Source organism: Phodopus roborovskii, unplaced genomic scaffold, assembly GCF_943737965.1.
Source record: "Phodopus roborovskii unplaced genomic scaffold, PHOROB, whole genome shotgun sequence".
Taxonomy (NCBI): domain Eukaryota; kingdom Metazoa; phylum Chordata; class Mammalia; order Rodentia; family Cricetidae; genus Phodopus; species Phodopus roborovskii.
The window spans coordinates 13,278,255-13,303,803 of NW_026126460.1; the positions used below are offsets into that span (position 1 = coordinate 13,278,255).

The 25,549-nt window shown below is 38.7% G+C and overlaps 1 protein-coding gene across 1 annotated transcript in view; it reads left to right on the forward strand.

The window, feature by feature from the left end:
• Positions 1 to 25,549, forward strand: part of Unc80 (unc-80 homolog, NALCN channel complex subunit) — a 195,664-nt gene that overhangs the window by 18,703 nt on the left and 151,412 nt on the right. The window contains exons 8-10 of the mRNA XM_051190388.1: positions 21,403 to 21,664; positions 22,730 to 22,864; positions 24,471 to 24,687. Of these exons, the coding sequence (XP_051046345.1) occupies positions 21,403 to 21,664; positions 22,730 to 22,864; positions 24,471 to 24,687 (614 nt within the window). The remainder of the gene's footprint in view (positions 1 to 21,402; positions 21,665 to 22,729; positions 22,865 to 24,470; positions 24,688 to 25,549) is intronic.

The following is a 25,549-nucleotide window of genomic DNA, read 5'->3' on the forward strand; positions in this document are numbered from 1 at the left end:
GCTTGCAAATACCTTCTGCAAGGACTAAGCTAGTCTATCTCTTCCTACTCCCTAAAGGAATTGTAGAAACCTAGCTTCACAACGTCAGCCCCTTCATCTGATGAGCTGTAGACTAGAAGGCAAACTCTGTATTTCTACTTTCCAATGAAACTGTTGTTTGGGTGATAGTACTTTAAAATAAAGTTCTAAATATAGCTTTAGTGAAATACAATGTCTATGCCATAAAATCAACCTGTTAATGTTTTAATAATCCCTTGGTTGTACAATTATCAGAAAAACCCAGTTTTAGAATATTTCCATCATTTTCAGCTATAATTATTCCCAGTCCCACACAGACTTCAGAAAGTGTGTGTCATACTTTCTGTGTGCATTAGGTTGTATTTTTAGGCCCTGTGTATAAAGGGAATGGATTAGTTTATGATATCTTGCATCTGCCTTCTTTGATTTGTAATGTTTTTGAGGGTTTTTAAATGTAGATCACTGTGCTGAATACCATTAATTACTGCTGAATATCATTAGCGTGGACAAATCTATCATCTTTCTTTACTCATCATTGGGTGGCTAGTTTGTTGACATGTTTTGTATATTATGAATAACACGGCTGTGACCCTTCACTTAAATCTTTTATGGATATAGGTCCCCAATTCATTGGTGGACAACCTTGAGTAAAATTGCTGAGTTGTGTAGCTAATTTATGCCCAAATTTGAAAAGAACTAACAACTTTTTTTCCCCCAAAATGGTGGCACTGTTTTTCACTCTGGGTTTTAGTATCCTCAGGAACATTTTTATTGTTTTTCTCTTTTGATTATAGTCATCCTAGTGGGTATAAAATGGAATCTGACTGTGGCTTTCTTTCATTTACTTTTCCCTAATGACTAAGGATGCTAAGGATGCTTTCATATGCTTATGAGATATTTAAAGGTACTCTTTTATTAAAGGGCTATTCAAACTTTTCCCACATTTTAATGGGGTTGTCTAAGTTCATTTTAAAAAATCTTTAATATATTCTTCATACAAATCTCTTATTAGAGAAAGTCATTCACAGGTACCTCCTTCTAGAATCTGGCTCACCTTTTCATTTGACAGTTTTTAAATGATTTATCTGCTAAACTAGATTATTTAGGTATATTGTTTTTGAAATTTTCCTAGATGTATTAAAAACATAAAGCCCTGTAGAAAAAATATTAGAATCTTTATATTTGTAGGTTTAGTACATATGCATTTATTCATTGGTTTCTATTTTAGTAGGTGGCACAATAATGGTCCCAGATATCTTACTTTTTAAAAAATCTAAAGGTGAAGCTCAGTTAAGGTGTATGTCCATGCGTTAGCTCTTCAGAACAAGCCAAAATATACGAGGTTCATTCCAATCCAAGTCATGTATACAGGCTACTTTCTTATTGCCTCTCACATCCTGCCTCATAGTCATTTAATTTAAATCCTTACCATTTTCCTATTTAGAGTTTTACAACTGCTTCTAGTATCTATCTCTACATTCAGCATACATACATTATCATTTTATTCACAATGTGAATCCCGTTACCATACTGTTGCCAACTATCCACAGGCTAAAGAGACAAATAATCTGTGCTTTTACAAGTGTGCTGAAAGCAAGCATATAATACCTGCCTTTTATATGGCTACCAGGAGGGAAGAAGTGGAATTCTGAGCTGGAAGTGGTGGAGGCCCCTTTGACTAGAATGCAGGACACTCTTGGTCATGGCAATTTGCTTTTCCTGGGCTATTGGTTCTGTTCCCCAAGTCACTTTTACTTTCCTCAGAAATGTAGCATAAGCATGGCTTATGTCCTGCAACTAACATTTGGGGGAGGGGGCCTGAGAGCCTATTTTCAATTTTTAAGGTCTCTGGGAGTGTTTTGGTCAATATAATGTTTTTAAATTTTTTATAGGTTCACTGTGAATTTTATTAGGATCCACTGGGTAGACAAAATCCATATTAGCACATCCCATCTCTGTCTTCCTTAGGCATCTGTTAAAGAATATTGCTCATAATTTTCTTATAAGTCATTATATATACACATGTAAAAGATAATTATATAATGATAATGTTGTATAAGAATAATGAATTATGAAATGTATAATAGATAATGTAAAATTATATAATGGAGACCATAAAATTATATAATAGATAATAGTATAGGAATAATAGAATATTACATATGTATGTATGCAAATATATGAATAAACAAGCATATCTATAAATGTAGACATATACATTTATGTTATAAATGTGTACATATATATTTGCATCACATTGTCAAGGTTTGTAGAGGGCCTTTGTCAGATTCAATAGTATTCTAAAATATGACCTTAGCTTATTGTGAAGTCTTTTTCTTTTAACATTCAATAGAATATTTATTTTCAAGGTTACAGGGACTTGCCAAATGTGTGAAGCTACAAACTTGGGGTTAATCTGCTGCCTACCTACTGCTGCTTCAGGTAGATGGATGTGCAGGGGTTCAGCTAGTTGGTGTCTAAAATTTCTCACACAGTCTTCAACCCTGGTATGTTTGTAAGTTCTCTGATTGCAAGCAAGAAAGGCAGCAGCCATAGTAGGGCATAGTGGTACACATTTTAATTCTAGCTCTCCGGAGACATAGTAGATGGTTCTCTGTGAGTTCAAGGCCAGCCTGCCTATGTCCCACAGCCCTCTTCTCTCTGCCTTATAAGAGAGAAGGGCAATAGTCCATAAGGCATAGCTGTGATGATCTTTTCTAAAGGGACATAGCTGATCTAATGAAGATAGTGGTACATCAGCTTGGAGGATAATCTTGTATGTACAATACCTCTGTTCAAGCATTACTCTGTTTATAATTCCTGGTTTATACTGTCAGTTATTTTGAAGTCTTAACAAGTAACTCTATAGTTTCATCCTTGGCTTGATCTTTAGACAGTGTTTATTTAACAGTTCCCTGGATTTTATGTTTGCAGTCCTCCATTTCTTAATTTTAGCATCATTTGTTCTCTGTAAAAGCTGGGAAATTTCAATGTTATCATGTCTCACAAACCTTTAATAATTTTGTATATTCCTATATTTTCTGGTTTACCATACCAACAAAAAGAAACAAATAGGTGTCTTTTAGACCTTATCTGGATATCTTTCAAAAGATCACCTAGTTTGCTGTGAACATTGTGTAACTTTCACAACAATGCAAACTTAGTCTTGCCTCTACATAGCAGAAATTTTCAGCCCCCATTTCTTTTTATAGGTTCTACCCGTTCCAGGGTTCAACAACCATTCCCCAAGTTTAAGGGTTATTTTGTTGCTTCAGTTCCTCAGCATCAGGGTCCTTATTTAAGTCTACACATGACATGAGAACTGGCGTCTCTCAAAACAAATTATATAAGATCGAGAGAGAACACCAATATAGAACTTCAGTGTTTTTATAGTACATTCTGAAATGCACAGACTGTTGCTTCTGTTATATTCTGTGCATGACAACATCCAACTCTGGTAGAGTATGGGATTATCCTACACTAGGGTGTAAGGACCAGGGAACTATCTTAGAGGCCAGTGTCACACAAATAATAAAACCTCAGAGACAGGGAGAAGTGGAAGGGGGAGGAGAACACGAGAGATCAGGAAGATTGAGTTTGGGAAGAACAGAGAAGGTGAGCAAGGAAAGAGATACCATGATAGAGGGAGCCTTTATGGGCTTAACAAGATACCTGGCACTGGGGAAATCTCCAGGGATCCACAAGGATGACCCCAACTAAGAATCTAAGCAATAGTAGAGAGGCTACCTTAAATACTCTTCCCCTATAACGAGATTGATAACTACCTTAAATACCATCATAGAGCCTTCACCCAGTAACGCATGGATGCAGAAACAGAGATTCATAGCTAAGCACTGAGCCGAACTCCTGGAATCCAGTTGTAGAGAGGGAGGAGTGATGAGCAAAGGAGCTGACCTGATCAAACCGCTGACCTGAACAAGTCGGAGCTCACAGGCTCAGACTGACAATGGGGAAACCTGCTAAGACCAAACCACCTGCTAAGACCACCTGAATGTGGGTGTCAGTTGGGGCTGGGGGAGGGAGGGGCTTGGGCAGTCTACGGGGCCTTTGGCAATGGAACCAGTATCTATCTCTAGGGCACGAATGGACTTTTGGAGCCCATTCCCTATGGAGGGATACTCTTTCAGCCTAGATATAGGGGGAAGGGCCTTGGTCCTGCCCCAAATGGTGTGACAGATTTAGATGGCCCCCCATGGGAGGCCTCACCATCTCTGAAGAGTGGATGGGGATAGAATGGGGAGATGGTGGAGGCAATGGGAGAACAGAAGGGAGAGGGAAGTTTGATTGTATGTAAAATAAGATGGTTTTTAATTTTAATAAAAATAAATAAAAATGTGATAATATAAAAAAAAACAGAGACAGATATTGGGGTTCAAGCTGAAGATCAGAGAAGCAAAGCAGACAAACCAGTAGAGAGTTGTCGCCTTTACTCAGACCGAAGGGGCAAACCACTAAACCTCAGATTGCATCTTCAGCCTGCACTGCTTTCCACCAAGCCTCAGAATCCTACACTACTATTCTCTCTTTAATGTGGCTGGAGACTAATTGCCACATGAGACCCTTTGCTTCTTCCTTATATACCTCTCTAGTGCTAGGATTAAAGGCATGAACTCTGTTACTCTTTTAGACTGATTCACTCTTGTGTAGCCCTGGGTGGCCTTGAACTCAGCAAGATTCATCTGCCTCTATCATCTGAGTCCTGGGATTAAAGGTGTGCCCTCATTGCTCAGCTTCTGTAGCTAACTGTTGTGACTGGCTTTGCATTATGACCCTTCAGGCAATCTTTATTAAATCATAAATAATATATCACCACAGACCAGCTACAACAAATGATATCAATGATAATGTCACTATCATTTTATATACTGTAAATTTTATTAATACTTTTCACAAATTGTTCAATATGCCTCTTCTAGCCATTCTGATTTAAATTAAAAATGTTTAATTTGATTAAGAGTTAATCTTAGTTCAAATATTCAGGTTATGCCAGATAATTTTTAAAAGTCATAAAAACAGCAGTATGAAAGTAAAATCTTGAGGCTCTAAAATATCCATATTTTTTTCTTGCTTGGTTTTCTTGACCATTACAAACATTTAGAGATTATAAGTATAAGCAGAAAATGGAGTTCTCTTCTCTGAAAAATCAAACTGTATTGATTCTACTCTGATTATGTATAAAAACAAAGCTAACTAAAATGTCCCATATTCTTACTTATGAAAGAATATTGTTTTGCTTTCTAACATTACTGAACTTGAGCCATATAACTATCATCTGTCTACCTACCTTGTGTAATCTGGCCATCTATGCATTTCTTAACATAGATACACAAACACACACACAGACACACCCACACACAAACACATACACAAACATAATATATACACAATCAAATATATGCATACATACATACACACACACACACACACACATTCAAAGCACAATACACCCACATTATGTGAATTAGACATGAATCAGTGGTACTTTGATTAAAAAAAAAAAAAAAAAAAGAGTTGTCTTCTCTCTGCCTAGCTACAGTGGCTGGTTACCATGGAAATTATGTACAAGTTAGAGTGCTTAACAAATGTTAGTGTTAATGTATCTCCATTGGAGGAGTTCTCATGTTCATTGGACTTGAAGAAAGAGCCTTAGTAACAAGGCTGTGCAAATATCCTAGCAACCAAAGATGTCTACCTAGATCAAACAAATCCAGATCATTGTGGCCCATGCCCTGACCTTGAGTGAACTCAATATCACTCTTCTCTGCACACTACAATCAGTGAGCAAGTAGGTAGTTTTAAAATTGATGTAAGATTACATCTTTAATTACCATATTCATGGACATAATTCATGCTTCATTAACTACTGCAGAAGGTCAGAGTGATTCCCCCATTTCTCTGCTATCACAAAGTGTTGCTTCCAGAATAATCACTTATTTTCAGTATGTTCTTCTGTCATCTCTCAGTACTCATTAATGATAACTTGGTTTTCCAAAACTGTAATTTGCTGGAAATAGATTAAAGCAGTTTTACTTTTGTGAAGATCTTTTTTCATCATCATTGCTCATTTTATGCACATAATTTAGTGGGATGTTATTTAAATATATTAAAGACATTTAATTAAATACATTAGAAGTATTTAAATATTTTTTGAATTATATGCTTATACAAAGTACATTTAACAAATATATACTAAATTATAACTATAAATTATATTTAAATTTCTAAATATTTAAATTAATATTTAAAATATTGAGAAATAAGGTGTACTTCTCCATGGTAAATAAATGCCATTAGCTTCTCTGTGAGCCTCTCTTCATTATTCCCATATATGTCATTTAGAAGAAAAATTACATTCATATTCAGTCATGAAATTTTCTTTTTTTCTATCCTCTCATGATTTAATTTAGTGAAAATGGCTTTTAACTTCCATTGGTCAGTTAACTGCATATGATCATGATGTCATAGATGAAATACTTGATCAATTTTACTTTTTAGTGACATCCACAAATAGAACTCACACTTTGAGTTAAATAGTGACTGAAAGAAAAACTAAGCTGGGCATTGGTGGCATACGTCTTTAATCTCAGCACTCAGGAGGCAGAGGCAGGCAGATCTCTGTGAGGCCAGCTTGCTCTACAGAGCCAGTTCTGGGCCAGCCTCCAAAGCAGTACAGAGGAATTCTGTCTAGAAAAAAACAAAAAGTCAAAAAGAAAAGAAAAAAAGAAAGAAAACTAAACTAAAGGTACATGAGGTTATAACTATGTGCTGCTGAATTCCTTGGTAATTAATTGTTGCAATTTTCAGGGGGTCTTGAGTGAGGGGTGGTCACTTGGGGATAGCAGTGGGCTAGTTCCATGGGATGGAAAGAAAATTTTGCTTTCAGGAAAGAAGACATGCTTGCACAAGAAATTGAGGTGGCAGCTGGAGGCAGGAGAGCCACTGCAGAGGATGTGACAGCTGAGACCAGAGGCTGGGAATGTGAAGGCCTGGCTGCCTGAGAGAAAAATAGCAGATATCCCGAGAGTCCTGCGGTGAAAGTAACAGTTACAGATAGACTCTGATGCAGTAAAAGGAAGTTACAGATTGACTATGGAGCAGAGAAACCTAAGCCAAAGGGAGGAAAAAGAATTAAGGACAAGCTATTAGAACAAACAGTTCCCATTAAGGGGAAGGGAGGGGCCTCAGAGGTGTGGATCCACACAGGGTCTCTAGGTCGAACTTTTTATAGGTTCCAGGGACCTACCTCCTTCTGACTTCTCCCTGATGAGTTTCCCCCATAGGACTTCTTGTAATAGAAGCAATCACTTGGGCTGGGGCAAACTTGGGAGCAAGAAACAGCCCTTCTTAAAGGCCCATACCGGTTTCCAAAATCAGCCCAAATTCTGCTTACCTTTCTTCAGTTTCAAATAGAGTTTCCTCCATATCAAACAACTGAATTATGTATCTATGGTTACCCTAGTTGGGGACATGCTTTTAGTCTCTGGTCACAACCTTATTTATATCTATGGAGCCCTGCTGTTCTGCAGCCCATCGCTGAATCACTGAACTGACAAGCTCTGTTAGAAGGAAGAAGGGAGAAGGAGGAATGAAGGAGGAGGAGGAAGGAGAAGAAAAAGAGAAGGAAGGAAGGAAAGAAGGAAGAAAGGAAGTGATGATATTGATGTTAATGCCTAGATTATTTAACTGAATACTTAGTGTTTAATTTTAGTTGAAAAAAACACTCATTGTATAGAGAAAGACACAAATTTAGTCATCAAGTGTCTGGGACATGTAGTTGTCAACATAGCTCCAAGTCATGGTGTTTTAATTTAGCAGTTGTTTTGAATATTGGTCTAGAAGGGCAAAATTATCCTTTAAATGTTTCTCTAGGGCATTTGTACTTCAAATTTATTAAGGGCATTTAAGGAATACCTGAGGATATTGTTTAAAATAAAACTTCTTTGGCCCAACCCTTAGAAATTTTAGTTTAGCAAATTTATTTTTTATTTTTTTTATTACTATATTCTTTTCTTATTTTACATATCGATCCCAGTTCCCTTGCCCTCCCTCCCTCCCACCCTCCCATGTCCCCCAATCCTCCCTTCCCATGCCATTCATCACCTACTCCACAGGGAGAGTGGGACCTTCCAGGAGGGATCATCAAAATCTGTCAAGTCATTTGGAGTAGGGTCTAGGCCCTCCCTCCTGTCTCTAGGCTAAGGGAGTATCCCTCCATGGGGAATGTGCTCCCAAAGTCCTTTCATGCACCAGTGATACATCCTGGTTCCATTGTCAGAGGTCCCTTAGACTGCCCAGGCCTTCTAACTGAGACCTATATTTGGGGGGTCTGGGTCGGTGAAATGCTGGTTTCCCAGCTATCAGTTTGGGGGATCCATGAGCTCCCCCTTGTTCAGGTCAGCTGTCTCTGTGGGTTTCTGTAACTCGGTTTTGACACCTTTGCTCATCAGTCCTCCCTCTCTGCAACTGGATTCCAGGAGTTTAGCTCAGTGTTTAGCTGTAGGTGTGTGCTTCTGCTTCCATCAGGTACTAGATGAGGGCTCCAGGATGGCATATAAGTTAGTTATCAATCTCAATATCAGGGAATTTAAGGTAGCTTCTCCACTGTTGCTCAGACTGTTAGTTGGGGTCATCACTGTAGGTCTCTGGACATTTCTGTAGTATCAGTTTTCTCTTCAAACCTATAATGGCTCCCTCTATTATGGTATCTCTTTTCTTGCTCTCATCTATTCGTCCCCCAACTCAATCTTCCTGGTAACCTCATGTCCTCCTCTCCCCTCCTCTTCTCCCTTTCTCTTTTTCCTAACTCCCTCTCCAATCACTGTAAACCCCCCCCCACACTCCCAATATTCTCCCTTTCCCCTTCTATGTGGGACCTTGTATAACTCTCTTAGGGTCCTCCTTGTATTCTAGCTTCTCTGGTGGTGTGAATTCTAGGCTGGTGATCCTTTGCTCTAGGTCTAAAATCCATTTATGAGTGAGTTCATACCATGTTCCTCTTTTTGTGACTGGGTTACCTCACTCAGGACGGTTTCTTCAATTTCCATCCATTTGCCTGCGAACTTCAAGATTCCATTTTCCCCCGCTAAGCAGTATTCCATTGTGTAAATTTACCACATCTTATTTATCCATTCTTCATTTGAGGTGCATCTAAGTTGCTTCCAAGTTCTCGCTGTTACAAATAATGCTACTGTGAACATAATTGAACAGGTGTCTTTGTTGCATGCATGTGAATCTTTTGGGTATATGCCTAAGAGGGGGATTGCCGGGTCCTTTGATAGACTGATTCCCATTTTCCTGAGGAACTGCCATACTGATCTCCAAAATGACTGTACAAGTTTGCACTCCCACCAGCAGTGGAGTAGTGTTCTCCTCTCTCCACATTCTGTCATGCATAAACTGTAATTGGTGTTTCTGATTTTAGCCATTCTTACAGGAGTAAGATGGTATCTCAGAGTTGCCTTGATTTGCATTTCCCTGATGGCTAAGGATGTTGAGCACTTTCTGAAGTGTCTTTAAGACTTTTTGGTTTCCTCTATTGAGAGTTCTCTATTCAGTTCTGTACACCACTATTTAATAGGGTTATTTGGTGTTTTGGGGACTAGTTTCTTGAGTTCTTTGTATATTTTGGAGATCAGCCTTCTGTCAGATGTGGGGTTGGTGAAGATCATTTTCCACTCTGTGGGTTGCCTTTTTGTCTTGTCAACTGTGTCCTTTGCCTTTCAGAAGCTTTTCAGTTTGAGGAGATCCCATTTATTAATTGTTGATCTCAGTGTCTGTGATACTGGTTATGTTCAGGAAGTGGTCTCCTGTACCAATTCATTCAAGGATACCGCCCACTGTTTCTTCTAAGAGGTTCAGTGTGGCTGGATTTATGGTGAGGTCTTTGATCTATTCAGACTTAAATTTTGTGCAAGGTGATAGACATGGGCCTATCTGCAGTCTTCTACACACTATCAATTAGTTGTGCCAGCACCATTTATTGAAGATGATTTCCTCCTTTCATTGTAAAATTTTAGCTGTTTTGTCAAAAATCAGGTAGGTGTTCATAGGTATATAGTCTAATGTCAGGATTTTCAATTCAATTCCATTGGTCTACTTGTCTATTTTTGTGCCAATATCAACCTGTTTTCAGGACTATAGCTCTATAATAGAGCTTGAAGTCAAGGATGGTGATGCCTCCTGAAGTTCCTTTATTGTACAAGTGTTTTGGCTATCCTGGGTCTTTTGTTTTTCCATATAAATTTGAGTGTTATCCTTTCAAGGTCAGTGAAGACTGTGCCAGGATTTTTATGGGGATTGCATTGAATCTGTAGATTGCTTTTGGCAAGATTGCCATTTTTATCCTACCTATCCTATGTTTATCCTACCTATCAAAGAGCATGGAAGATAGTTCCATTTTCTTGTATCGTCTTTTAATTTGTTTCTATAAAGACACAAGTCTTGCTATATAGATCTTTCTCTTGTTTGGTTAGTGTTACCCCAAGATATTTTGTGTTGTCGTGGCTATTGTAAAGGGTGATGTTTCTTTGATTTCTTTCTCAGCCCCTTTATCATCTGTATATAGGAAAGCTACTGATTTTTTTTTAGTTAATCTTGTATCCTGCCACTTTGCTGAAAGTGTTTATGAGCTGTAGGAGTCCCCTGGTAGATTTTTTCAGGACACTACTGTAAACTTTCATAATATCTGCAAATAAAAGTTTTACTTCTTCCTTTCCAATTTGTATCCCCTTGATCTCCTTTGGTTGTCTTATTGCTCTAGCTAGAATTTCAAGTACAATATTGAAAAGATATGGAGAGAGTGGACAGCCTTGACTTGTTCCTGATTTTAGAGGAATCTCCATTTAGTTTGATGTTGTCTGTTGGTTTCTTATACATTGCTTTTAGTATGTTACCTCTGATCTCTCCAAGACCTTTATCATGAAGGGGTATTGGATTTTGTCGAAGGCTTTTTCAGCACTTAGTGAGATGATCATATGATTTTTCTTTTTCAATTTGATTACATGGTGGATCACATTGATAGGTTTTCATATGTTCAACCATCCCTGCATCCCTGGAATGAAGCCTACTTGATCATGGTGGATGATTTCTCTAATGTGTTCTTGGATTTGATTTGCCAGTATGTTTTTGAGTATTTAGAATCAATGTTCATGAGGGATACTGGTCTGTAGTTCTCTTTCTTAGTGGTATCTTTGTGTGGCTTGGGTACCAAGGTAATTGTAACCTCATAAAGAGAGTTTGGCAATGACCCTTCTGTTTCCATTGTGTGGAACAATTTGAGGAGTATTGGTATTAGCTCTTCATTGAATTTCAGGTGAATTCTGCACTGAAGCCATTTGGCCCTGGGCTTTTTTTTTTTAAATTAATTTTTTGGTTGTGAGGCTTTTGATGACTGCTTCTATTTCATTAGGGGTTTAGATCTATTTAAATTGCTTATCTGTTCTTGATTTAATTTTGGGAAGTGATACCAATCCAGAAATTTGTCCATTTCCTTTGAATATTCAAATTTTGTGTAGTACAGGTTTTTAAAGTATGACCTAAAGAGTCTCTGGATTTTGTCAGTGTTCATTGATATGTCCCCTTTTCATTTCTGATTTTGTTGATTTACATGTTCTTTCTATGTTTTTTGTTTGGTTAGTTTGGATAAAGGTTTGTCTATCTTGTTGATTTTTATCAACAGCCAGCTATTTCAATTTTTTTTTGTATCTGTTGAGGTTTGTTATATTGCCAAGTATGTGGTCGATTTTAGAGATAGTTCCACGTGGAGCTGAGAAGACTGTATTTTTTTTTTTTTTTGTGTGTGTGTGTGTGTGTGGATGGAATGTTCTATAGATGTCTTTATTCCCAATTGGGACATAACTTCTATTAGTTCTTTTGTTTCTTTGTTAATTTTCTGTCTGGTGGTCTTGTCTAGTGGTGAGAGTGGGAAGTTGGAGTCTCCCACTATGAGTGTGGAAGGTTTTATGTAAGATTTGAGTTTTAGTATGTTTCTTTTATGAAAGTGGTGCCTTTGTATTTGGGGCACAGATGTTCAGAATTGAGACTTTGTTCTGATAGATTTTTCCTGTGGTGAATATGAAATGACCTTCTTCATCTCTTTTGATTAATTTTGGTTTGAAGTCTAACTTGTTAGCTATTAGGATAACTAACTACACCTGCTTGCTTCTTGGTTCCATTTGATTGGAAGATCTTTTCCCAACCCTTTACCCTGAGGTAGTGTCTGTCTTTGATGTTCTCGTATGGAACAGAATGATGGGTTCTGTCTTCATATCCACTGTGTTAACCTGTGTCTTTTTATAGGCGAGTTAAGATTATTAATATTTGAGTGAAAATAAGAACTATTGAGTTTTAATTCTTGTTTGTTTTAGATTTATTGTTGGCTGTGGTATTGTGAATATAATTGCCCCACTTTTTCTTCTGGGCTCTGGTAAAGTGGGATTATCTATTGCTATGTTTTTGTGAGTATAGTTAACTTCCTTAGGTTTGACTTTTTCTTTCAAAACTTTCTGTAGGGCTGGATTTATGGATATGTATTGTGAAAATCTGGTTTTGTCATGGAATATTTTGTTTTCTCCATCTATAGTGATTGAGAGTTTTGCTGGGTATAGTAGCCTGGGCTGGCATCCATGGACTCTCAATGCTTGTAGAACATCTGTCCAGGACCTTCTGGCTTTTACTGTTTCCATGGAGAAATCAGGGGCAATTTTCATAGGTATGTTTATATATTACCTGGCCTTTTTCTTTCTCTGTTCTTAATACTCTTTCTTTATTCTGTATGTTAGGTGTTTTGATTATTATGTGGTAAGGGGACCTTTTTTTTGGTCCAGTATATTTGGTGTTTGGTATGCTTCTTGTACTTTCATAGGCATGTCATTTTTCATGTTGGGAAAGTTTATTCTTCAGTGATTTTGTTGAATATGTTTTCTGCATTTATTTATTTATTTATTTTTATTTAATTTTATATAACAAAGTCCAATTAAATGAAAACAAACATTTATACACAATATTTGGGAATTTGGGCGTCGTTCTTTCCAAACTACTTCCTGCTGGTAAGGGGCGCTGTCTTGGGGGATGCGAAGAAGATTCAGATATCCTAGCTGTAGTCTGTAGGGCTGTTTTGTCCAGCTGTTTGGAATGTAGGATCAGCTTGTACTCTGTTTCAGGCGGTCTGGTGTGATCAAATCACATTAGTCTGGAAGTGTTTTCTGCATTTTTGAGCTGGGATTCCTTGCCTTCTTCTATGACTACTAATTCCATAGTGTCCCACATTTCCTGGATGTTTTGTGTTAATGACTTATTGGATTTAAGATTTTCTTTAGTGGATTAGTTTATCTTCAGCACTTCTTGTATTCTGTTGGTTATGCTTGCATCTGTAGTTCCTGATCGTTTACCCAGCTTTTCTATTTCCAGCATCCCTCTGTTTGTGCTTTCCTTATTGTCTGTATTTCAGTTTTCAGGTCTTGAACAGTTTGAATTGTTTCCTTCATCTGTTCATTTTTTCTTGGTTTTCCTTGCTTCCTTTAAGAGATTTGTTCATTTCTTGCTTGGTCTTTTTCTCTATTTTTTCCCATTTTTTTGTGCATTTTTTTCTTCTATTTCTTTAAGGGCTTTTCTCATATCATCTTTGAGGGCCTCTGCCATTTTCATGAAGTTATTTTTTAGGTCATTCTCTTCGGCTTCATCTGCTTTGGTGTGTTCAAGTGTAGTTGGTGGAGAGTCCCTAGATTCTGGTGGTGTCATAATGGTCTTTCTATTGTTGGGTGTTTTCTTGTAGTGCAGTCTTCCCATCGCTTCTTCGGGTGGGTGCAGGTGGGGATTCTCTTTCTCTTCCCCCCCCCCACCCCCGCTCCTCTCCTGGTGGGTGTATGTAGGTCAGGACTTCGATGTCAGTAACTCTGGATGACCCGAGCTCTCTTGGAGGTCTTCCAAGCAGAGGCCACAGCAGAGTGAATGATGTGGGGGAAGGCAGGCTCCTGATGGTCTCAAGCACTCAGGCAGAAAGCAGGCGAAGGAGCCCAAAGGTCAGGTGAGGGCAGGCTCCAGATGGTCCCATGTGGAGGGGCAGGTCCAAAAAGTTCCAAGGAGAGAGTGCGAGTTTTGGGCCCGAGCTCTAGGCAAACACTCATCAGGAGCAGTGGGTCTAGCCCAGAATCTCCTGAGGAAAGTTCTCATATCAGATTTTGTGAATCAGTCAAAATTGGACAGTGAGGTTTACTGCACTCTGTCTAAACTTCCTGCCCACTAATATCAGTTTCCTACTGCTGTTTTAACAAATTGGAATGCTGAATTTAGTATTAAAAGAACATAAATTTTTACCTGACTTCTGGAGGTCAGAAGAATGAAGCATTCTGTTTGAGGCACTTTTAGGCAGTATTATTGGGCACTTACTATGTCCAAGACAAGCATGTACTGAATAAAACAAGTGAGTGTTGCAGATGTACAGTGTCTATTGGAAGAAAGTGTTTTAAAAAGTGGTAGTAGCAGACCCTATGCCAAATGACTTATTCACACAGATGTCATATTTACTTCTAACATCCCTAAATTTTCTCCTGTTCTTAATACTACATGTTAAGCAAATGTGGTAGGCTAAAAATATGGGCATGTGAATCTCTAGAACCCATGAATACATTAGCTTCTATGGCAAAATGGAAGTTTATAGACATAATAAGGAATATAATCCTACTCTCTTCATCTGACATCTCACCTCTTCTGTTGTGTATCATCACACTCAATAAACTTCCACAAGCCAGAAATCCTGCTATTTGATGTTTATTGTGCAATTTCAAGAGATTGCTAATGCCTAAGAAGTTAGAGATATAGAAATTCTTCAGCAAATACTTATTTAACAACATGAAATCCTCTTTAGATTAAAAAAAATTAAGGAAATTTTTATAAAAGTTGTTCAGTAAGTATACACTCCATGAACAGTCCAAAATATAGCACATCCATAAAAGCTATTGGGGAGGAGGAAGGGAAGGGCTTTCTAGATAAAACTCCAAAAGGCATTGATATAACTATACAAAAATGATTATCTTTAAGACTCTCAAATCCTATTTTATGAGTTCTTAAGGTGTGTCACTTTGGCAGTGGGAGGAACAAACAAATCAAACCTTGTAGAAATCATGAAGTGAGAATGTGAAATTGCTAATTCACAAAGAGAAATATAGTCATTACCAGAGTAAAGTAATGACGTTAGCATTGTTTTTTTAGGCAGATATTATGGGAAGCCAAATTGTAATCATGAGGTCACCTAAGGAACATGGTTTCTGAAGAAGGGCTGTTACATAACTAGGACATGGGGTAGGATCAGGTGCCCTTGGCAGTGCTGGCCTTCGTGAGGGAACAATTATATCCAACTCCACAGACTATTCCCCACTTTGTCTGCTCTGCTTTAGAAAGTATGCATGCTCTAACTCTGTACTTTCATTGCTGACTAGTACCCCCTCCTTTCATCAAGAGGCAGGGTCTCAGTGCATATCTCAGGGTGGTTTTGAACTCATGGCAATCTTACTGGCATTGTCTCTCCAGTGTTGAGATTTATTTTACAGTCATGAACCATAATGTCAGTTCTAACTTTCCCCAATTTTAATTAAGACAATGTTTCAAGTAATTTAAAAAATGCTTCAAGTTGTCTTATTGAAAAAATATTCTTTTCATCAGAAAGTAGTCCCAATCCTCAGATTAGATAAGAGATTACTAAAACATGATCAAAATGATTAGACATCAAACACATTCCTGCCTACTTCTGTTATGTGATGGTACCTTAATTCCTGCTGAAAATAAGGTCAATTACCTATTACCTGCTGTTTTGGAATATGTAAGGCCTAACCCTGGACATGAAAGTTGAATGGGACTCTTGCTATGTCTCTTGATATAAGCAGTCTTCTCCTGGTGTCTTAGTTCTCAACCTACAGAACCTAGAGTTTCAGGGCTAGAAGTATAAACTCTCCAAGCAAGCCATTAGAAATGCTGATAGTGGAGACACTAATTCAGGACCATGTCCATGTATCTTTAGTGACAATATGACATCATCATGTAAAGATATCTGATTGCTAGTGTATTCTATGACTGGAAGATGAAGTCTCACTTGGAGAAGGATGCCTCATTCTCATCTCCATGCTGGTGTCATTATGCTGCTGTACTGGGCTATCAGCTTTGAAGGTAAAGTTGGTAATAAGAACAATGAATCTTGTAGTCCCCATAAATTCAAAGGGAGTGACACTATTAGGAGGTGGGGCCTTGTTGGAGGAAGTGTGCCATTGTGAGGATGGCTTTGAGGTCTCCTAAGCTTATATGTTCAAGCTATGCCCCATATTTAAGTTTACTTCTTGTTGGCTGTGGATCAAGATGTAGGACTCTCAGCTCCTTCTCCAGCAACATGTCTGCCTGCACACTGCCATGTCCTGCCATGATGACAGTGGACTAAACCTCTGAACTAAAAAGCCATCCCAATTAAATGTTTTCCTTTATAAGAATTGTTGTGGTCAGCTGGGCATTGGTGGCTCACTCCTTTAATTCCAGCACTCGGGAAGCAGAGGCTGGCAGATCTCTGTGAGTTCGCAGCCAGCCTGGTACATAGAGTTAGTTCCAGGACAGGCTCCAAAGCAATACAGAGAAAACATGTCTCAAAAAACCATAATAATAATGATGATGGTGATGATGATGATGATAGTTGTACTTGTGGTGTCTCTTCATAGCAATAGAAACCTTGACAAAGAGGTCTCATGGCAATGTGGCCACTACTGTACTCCTTAGTTCAACTTCGTCGACTTGGACACTATTTAAGATTTCATGTGGTGGATCACACCCCAAAAACTTCTGAATATTGATGCTTTCTGAGGCTTTAAAACAAGAAAGGAAAAAGCACATTCTACTATATATCAATCCAGAATAATAGGAATCCCTACCTATTATAGTTAGAAAGTGAAATGCTGCCCACAGACTCGTGTGTCTGAGCATTTTGGGCTCAAACTGGTGGTATTGTTTTAGTGTTGTGGAAGAACATGAGAGGGTGGGTGTTATGGTAGTTTTTCCCACCAAGGGTGGTCCGAGAGCCACACCTGCCCCAAATAATGCACAGAGATGCTGTATTAGATATAAAGCTGCTAGCCAGTTACTAGTTTCTTGTCCGCTAGCTCTATCTTAAATATTAACCCATCTCTATTAATCTAAGTATTTCCACATGGTCTTATCTTACCAGAGAGAGGGGCTGGAATTCTGCTCTTTCCATCCTACATCTTGAATCTCCTCCCTACTTCTCCCTGAATCCTCCTTCTCTCCTAGTCCCACCCATCTTGCTTTCCTATTGGTCAACAGTGCTTTATTCATTAACCAATAAGAGAAACATATTTATAGAATGACATCTCCCATCAGGTGGGGGTGTTGGAACCATGCAATGGCCAAATACTCACCCCAAGCTGTGGGCCCAGCAGGGCCAAGGATGAGGGGAAGGCAAGCTCCAGATGGTGGATGGTCCAGAGTACCAGGACTGGACCAAAGGTATAGGGGGGTCAAAATGTAGAGCTGACCCAGGGAGTTCCCAGGAAAGGATGTGGGAGGGATTCAGCCTGGGCTGATCCCAGACTTACCTCAGGCAGAGGGCAGGCGAAGAGGCTACAGTTTAGCAAATTTTAAAGGAAACCTTGGTGCCTGTTTTCTTAACATCTTCCCCACGATCTTGGGAACATCGTGGAAGTGGTCTATTGGCAGCTCATATGGAACAACATTCTAGGGATTTGAAAACTTTAGGATATTACCTAATCTAACAAGTAAAAAATTTGAGAACTCTAAGGTACAGAGACAAAGGAGGGAATTTATAATAACTACAGCTAGTCAAAGGGGAAAATAATTCTGCCGACCTGCTGATATCTGCCTTCACTACAGAGGATCAGTCAAGAAATAATGGCATTCACAAACTCTTTTAAATTAGATGACTGTCACGAAGGCTTGAGGACCTGAAATTACACAGCTGGTGGCCAGCCAACCTCATATTTTCTTTTCTTTATAGATCTAATGCTGGAAAGAATTCCTTTTAGCTTAGGTGTAAATGATAGGCTTAGAGGAATAAGTTAGATCATGGTTCTTTAAGGAATAGAAATGCAATAGGGTTGGGGAGGGGAGAGTAATGAAAGTCTCTTAGAAAAAATGTGTAGAAATGAAAATTATTTTCCTTCAAGCTGGTGCTGAGGGTGTAACTACTCCAGGTCCAGAGGGCAATGAAGAGCCCATACACAATCTGAAAAGATAATGAAAGAGGACCTTTATAATAAATAAATAAATGAATAAATAATCAGAGTTGGAAAGCAATGCAAGTACATTGATAACTGGTACACCAGTGCATGCACAGTTATAAAAATGAGGTTGGAGTAGATAGCAAGGTATATACTCTACACACTCATTATCCCAAAACTCAAGAGACTGAAGCAGGAAGATACTGAGTTCAAGTCCAGACTGGGCTACTTAGTGAGCTGGGAGCCAGCCTGAGCTACATGAAACCTTATCTCAAAGACAAAACAACAGAAACAGTAAGGAGGTAGAGGAGGAGAAGGGAACATAAAGAAAAAGAATTGAATGCACATTAGACAGGTGTTCAGCACTGTGTGGATTTTGCATTTCATTCTAAGAATGATTTAATAATTGGAGGAATGGAGAATAAGAGAAGAAACAAAGAGATTTGAAGGACACAATTGCGATTCTCCTGGTGAAATGTGTTGGCCACTAGCACCTGGATGCTGTCTATAGGTAAAGCTGATGAGAAGTAGTGGGAAGGAGAATCTCTAGGACTCTGGGATAGAGTTAAAATTGAATCCTGAACTGTAGGATAGATTTAAAATTGGCCTGTAACTGACAACTGGAGTATTTTACTTCTCAATCCAGTGTATATGAGAATTTAGGGTTATATACAAGGTCTGTTCAATATGATTTCCATCCTAGTTAATAATTTGGTGTGAGAGCTGGGCGCATGCCTTTAGTTTCAGCATTTGGGAGGCAGAAGCAGGTGGATCTCTGTGAATTCAAGGCCAGCCTGGTCTACAGAGCAAGTTCCACACAAAGAAACCTTGTCTTGGAAAAACAGCAATAAATAAATAAATAAACAAATAAAGAATTTAGTATGTGGCACCTGATGTGCTTGAACATCTTAAATTTAGTTTTCTACTTTCTGGTTAAATTATTCAGAATATTCAGCTATAGGACAACACTAAGGGCTGGTGAGATGTCTGAGCAGTTAAGGGCACTTGCCTCTAAGCATGTCAGCCTAAGTTTGCTCTCTCTAGAAGGAGAGAACTAACTGCCACAAGTCTTCTCATCTCACTACTCCCTCAGTGGTGCAAGCACCCATATATGTGCATATATATACGATAAATGAAATCAATAAAATAAAAAAAAATGCAAGTTTTTTTTAAGACAACAATGATACTCAAAACTTTCATGTACATGGACAGTTGCCACTCACTACACCAGAAGATGTCTTCAGTGATAATAGAAACAGCTGTGTGACATGTGCTTTGATAAGGGAGTAAAATTGGTTATGAAAATGACAAACACGGCATCATATGTGACCTGGGTTTGTATTTTTAAAAAATATTTCTAAAACATTCTTTTGTAGGTGTGTGTTTTATGTGTGTATTGTGGGAGTGTGTGTTTTGTGTGTGTGTGTGTGTGTGTGTGTGTGTGTGAGACTCATGATTCTTGATGAAACCATGAAAAAAAACCAAGATTTCACCAGACACACAAAACCATATTCCATGCTACTTATGTTCAATAGTAGGCTAACTGTAACCATGTCTCACTTTGTTAATTTTAAACCACTGATAAATTATAGACTATCAGTTCAGTACATGCCTATAATCCTAGTGCTTGAGGAGCTGTGTTAGGAGAATTAAGAGTTTGATGACAGACCATGCCACTTAGGGAGACCTGTCTCAGACAAGCATGCAGGCAAATGAAAAGACAATGAAATCCCCAAAATAAGGACCTTAGGAGTTCAGGAAATTCATTCCTCATTCTCAGTGTCTCAGCGGTTGTGTGTGTGTGTGTGTGTGTGTGTGTGTGTGTGTGTTTATTTTTTTAAGAGGTCTTCTTTGTGTGGGATGGTGTCAAAACGTCTTTCTGTGTCATCTCAATTGGAAGAAAATAGTGCTTGGGGATTGAGTTTACAGTTTAGACCCCAGGTGGCCTCAGTTCCCAGAAAGCCGATTTTATTTTGGCATTTATTTTCTGTCATTCTTACTGGATTGTATGTTCCGCAACACAGACTTTTATGTCCACGGCTATCTTAGTTTGGGCTGCTGTGACATAGCCTGAGTGGCTTCTATACAAGAGAAATGTGTCTCCGACAATCCTGGAGGCTGCTCATCCAAGATCAGGGCATCAGGATAATTGGTTTGGGATATAGATTGCAGGCTTCTGATGTTCTCATGTGACAGACAGCAAGAGGGCACCCTGTGATCTTTTGTGTAAAGGGCATCATACCCACTTGTGAAGAACGATGACTTAATTTTCCCCACCCCTTATTTGATATTTGAAAATACTGATTTTGAAGGACAAAAACATTCAGTCTAATTCTTTTAAGATACCTAATGTGGTGTAATAATCTAGGTAGATAACTAAAACAATTGTTTAGTACACTATAATTCATTAGTTCATGAATATATATGCATTTAAGTAAAATAATAGCATTCTAAAACTTTGAGAATTTTTAAGTTACTTTTGCCGTCTTACATAGATAGATACATAACGAGAATTTTTCAAAGTGATTAATTTTCATAATAATCAAACTTTGGTTTGTTTGGTATGTTTCTGTTTGGGGAGGTTGGTTTTTGTTGTTGTTGTTTTCCGTAATGCTTTCACTCTGAACTTAAAATAGCCCAACCAGTAAGGAAGACAAACATCACCCCTGCTTTTATTGTAGTCAAACCTGATAGCTTAGGAAACATAATGACTTGAGTCTCACCAGTTTCTTTGTCTCTGGCTGTCATTGCCTACCACTCAAATTACTCATCAACTGTAACACCAATATATGATGGTCACACTCAACTCATGTTTTTTGTTTTTGTTTTTGTTTTATCAATACCTTTGCAAGCAGGCATGCTTTCCTTTACCTTAAAATAACCAGGTTGTCTTCCTGAGCCAACTTTACATTGCTAGTTTCTTAGCCAGCCTTCAACACTCTCAATGTTACTATTTTTAAGAATTGCTTAGCAGAAGCGGAATAAGCTAGACTAGTTAGGAGGATATTAGAGGGAACCATGCAAGAGATGAGTGAATGAATAAATAAGTAAAAATGTAGAGCCTTAGGCTGGATTGTGTTGTGCCTTGGGAGGCTTGATGCCAGTGTAATAATCTTTCCACTGTCACTGGAAACAGGGCCTCTCTTGTGATACCACCATGCCAGAGGTCACGCTATGCCACCTACTTCGATGTTGCTGTTCTCCGCTGCCTTCTCCAGCCCCACTGGTCTGAGGAAGGCACTCAGTGGTCCCTGATGTACTATCTACAAAGGCTGCGACACATGCTGGAAGAGAAGCCAGAAAAGACCCCAGAACCAGATATTCCTCTCCTGCCAAGGCCCAGAAGTAGCTCAATGGTGGCGGCAGCTCCCTCACTAGTGAATACCCACAAGACCCAAGTAAGACAAACCTGGTTCACTGTCATTTAGGTTAACATCAGCTATAGCACATTCTCTTTCTCTCATCTGGCGTCAAGCAATTGTGCTTGCTTGGTGAATAACTCTCTTGTCAATATCCTTCTCTTCTGTCACATGGCCAGAACCTTTGGCTGTTCTTCAGCTCTCTATTTACCATTAATGGAAGTGTGCCTTTTGTACATATACTTTAGTATAAACCTTTATTTAACAATAACATTGAAAACTGGGTCTCCTGGAATATCAGAGAATCAATTAGAATAGGGATCTAACATACAGCCTCATAATTAAACATCATAAAGTAAGAAATTAGCATTTCATAGGATACGATTCAGCATTTTTTGCTCTACTCAAAATCATAAGCATCTCAAAGCTATCATTGGGAATATTACTTTTTTATATACAGGCTTACAATTTGTTATGAATATTTGTAGAAGTAACCTAAATACACCCTGATGCGGTAACATTCCTATGAAGATTGTATTCTGATAAATGATGCCCCCTTATCAGTGAAGCACTTGTTCTTCCCATCTTTTTCATCAGCTCCATATGGTGAAAATATAGAGAAATGATTAGCTTGCAGGACACCAGCTGTTCAGTTAAACTTGAGTGGGTTGGTTCTGAAAGTGTATTCCTGCACATTCCAAAGATAAGCGCTGATTTAGTGGTAGACATCCTCCCACAAATTAACTAGAGAAACTCTCAGTGGGGAAGATCTGGGTGAGTTTGGGGAAGGGGAAAGTGATGAAAATATAGCATATGAAAAATGTTTTATGTTAAAAATACATTAAAATATGTATCTTCTACCTATTTTCTTAGTATTTTGAATCTGGGACTACATGGCCTCAGTGTTAAAATTTGCAACTGAAGTTATGATTAATAGGAAATACATCTTTGCCGTAGCAGAATTTAGATTCCAGAAGTTCAAGCATGCAAGTTAAAATTTTATGGATCTCAGAATAGGTGTAGTGCCATTAAAATGTGACTCCTCAATAAAGTATTGGGGCTATCTAAGTCCATAATCATGGTCTATGTTTACTGTTTGTTAAGGATCTCACCATGAAGTGTAATGAAGAAGAAAAATCTCTAAGCCCTGAGGCTTTTTCTAAGGTTTCATTGACCAACCTTCGGAGATCTGCAGTGCCGGATCTGTCTTCAGACCTGGGCATGAACATTTTTAAGAAGGTGAGTATGCATTTTGATATCCCACTGACTTAGAAAATCAGAGGGGCATGTTATCCCTTGATTTGTCACAGGAGGCAGTAGTAGAAAAGGAAGAAAATATCAGCTTCTAAGTGTAACAGTGACTCACCTGTGTGTGTGTGTGTGTGTGTGAATGTATGTCTGTGTGAATGTGTGTGTGTGAATGTGTATATGAATGTGTGTGTGAATGTGTGCATGAATGTGTGTGTTAATGGGTGTGTGAATGTTTGTGTGTGTGTGTGAGTGTGTGTGTGTGTGAATGTATGTGCATGTGTGTGAATGTATGTGCCCTATTCTAGACATTCACACAGTTATCATGAAGCCCCATGCTGGTAATCCACTGTGATGGAGGAGGAAGTGGAATGCAGCCATGCTAGTTTCTATTCCTATGGCTCCATTTCATTATCAAATACTCTATACAAGTAGTTCTTACTTAATCCAGTGAGAGCCTATTCTTAATTTTTTTGTACAGAAATTAACCTACAGAAATGTTCTGCAGTTTGTTCAAGCTTAACGCTAACCTCAAAAATAAGACTTCTATCTAAAAAATTCACATTCTTATGGACTGGCCACTCTATCTCTTCTGTCACTGTGTAGAGTTAATCAAGTAGGAAATTGTGTGTGTGTGTGTGTGTGTGTGTGTGTGTGTGTGTGTGTGTGTAGCAAAATTATTTGTTTAATTATGTCAATGAAGAACATAGAAACAAGTATTTACTCATCTATCGGCTCAACTCATTACTAAATAATGAGTTGTGTCTCCTTCACTAATCACCACTAATAGCAGTAGGCACTGATCATTCTTCTAAAACATCAACTATTGGAGAGGAGAAAAAGGAAATATTTTTCTATTCTTGTTGCAAATAGGTATTTTTGAGTGCTTTAGAAATCCAAGTGCTGAGGCCTGTGCCTAGAATAATGCATACAAAATCAATCATTGAAAGCTAGACTCAGATATGGGTGTTTCTAAAGCTTTTCAAGCCTAAATTCTGGGTTACCCTTGATCTTGAACATCTTTGGTATGAATAATAGATTTGTACCAATGTCTCTTATGTGTCCTCTTTGACCATCCTTGTGAGCAGTTAACCTGCTCACTAAAACAATGGACCTCAACCTTGGTAAGTAGAACAGTTGAAGGAGACAGGCTAAAGCAGTGGCTTGGGACAATGATCCTCTGCTCTAGTGGACCCTGGCCTTGAGAGTACAGTAGAGATCAAAGGTACCCATGGGGCTTGTTAAGTCATAGATCACCCAGCTTCTCCTTTTGAATTTTAGATGTTGGGTATATCTGAGGGTGAATCTGTAAGCTTGCATTTTTAACAAGTTCCTAAAGGTGGTGGCTGCTGCTGCTGCTGGTGGTGGTGGTGGTGGTTCAGGGTCTTCTCTGTGAGAACCTGTGCTCAAACTCATCCAGCAGAAATACTTAAAGAATGTAGCATTTTGCTTGGTTTCTCTCCCTCCATTAACACCCTTGTGACATTTTCCCCGTTTGTTGGATGATATCCAATAATATCCTCTTACTGGAACATTTCCTGTGTTTACTCTTACACCTGATTTGCCTTGTGTCTGCTTATATCTCTCATCATTGCAGTTCAAAAGTCGCAAAGAAGACCGAGAGAGAAAAGGCTCCATTCCATTTCACCACACAGGAAAGAGGCGACCTAGAAGAATGGGTGTACCATTCCTTCTGCATGAAGACCACTTAGATGTGTCACCCACCAGGAGCACATTCTCATTTGGAAGTTTCTCAGGGCTTGGAGAAGACAGGAGAGGCATTGAAAAGGGAGGCTGGCAAACCACCATCTTAGGTGACTACAAAAATATTTCCAGTAGCGCATAGCCCAAGTAACTTATCTGTGAATGTGGATCTCAGGATCCTTTCCAAACCTAGATCTTTCTTGAACAGTTGATTCAAGAACACTGGGCCCAAATGCAAGTTCCCCAGTATTAAAAACAATGTGGAGTTTTCATAACTAAAAAAAAAATGCATACAGATAATTTTATTAATTATTCAGGATTTTTCTATGATTACCTAGTAAAAGGTTTATCTCTTAGATCATTATTGACGCAGAAAAATGGCCATAGAGGAGTCTGTATATTAATTTTATTTTTATTTTTTAATTTTAACGAAATGTCAAATAAAATTTTATTGCTAATTTCTTTTTTTATTAATTTATTATTTACATATCAATCCCATTTCCTTCTCCCTCCCTCCCTCTTTCCCTCCCCCCCCCATGTATCCCTACCACCCTCCCGTCCTACCCACCCCCACACTCCACATGTAGGGTGTTGCCACAGAGGAGGGGTCATCTGAATCTGTCAAGTCATTTGAAGTAGGGACTAGGACTTCTCTCCTGTCTCTAGGTTAAGGAAGTATCCCTCCAGGGGGTATGTGCCTGCAAGGTCCTTTTGTGCACCAGGAATACATCCTGGTTCCACTGTCTGAGGTCCCTTAGATGCTAAGGCCTTTTAGCTGAGACCCATGTTCAGGGGGTCTGAATCAGTCCCATATTGGATTCCCAGCTATCAGTCTGGGGGTCCGTTAGCTCCTCCTTGTTCAGGTCTGCTGTCTCTATGTCTTTCTGCAGCGTTGTCTTGCCCTCCCTCTCTGCATCTGGATTCTAGTTCAGTTCAGTGTTTGGTTGTGGGTGTTTGATTCTCTTTCCGAAA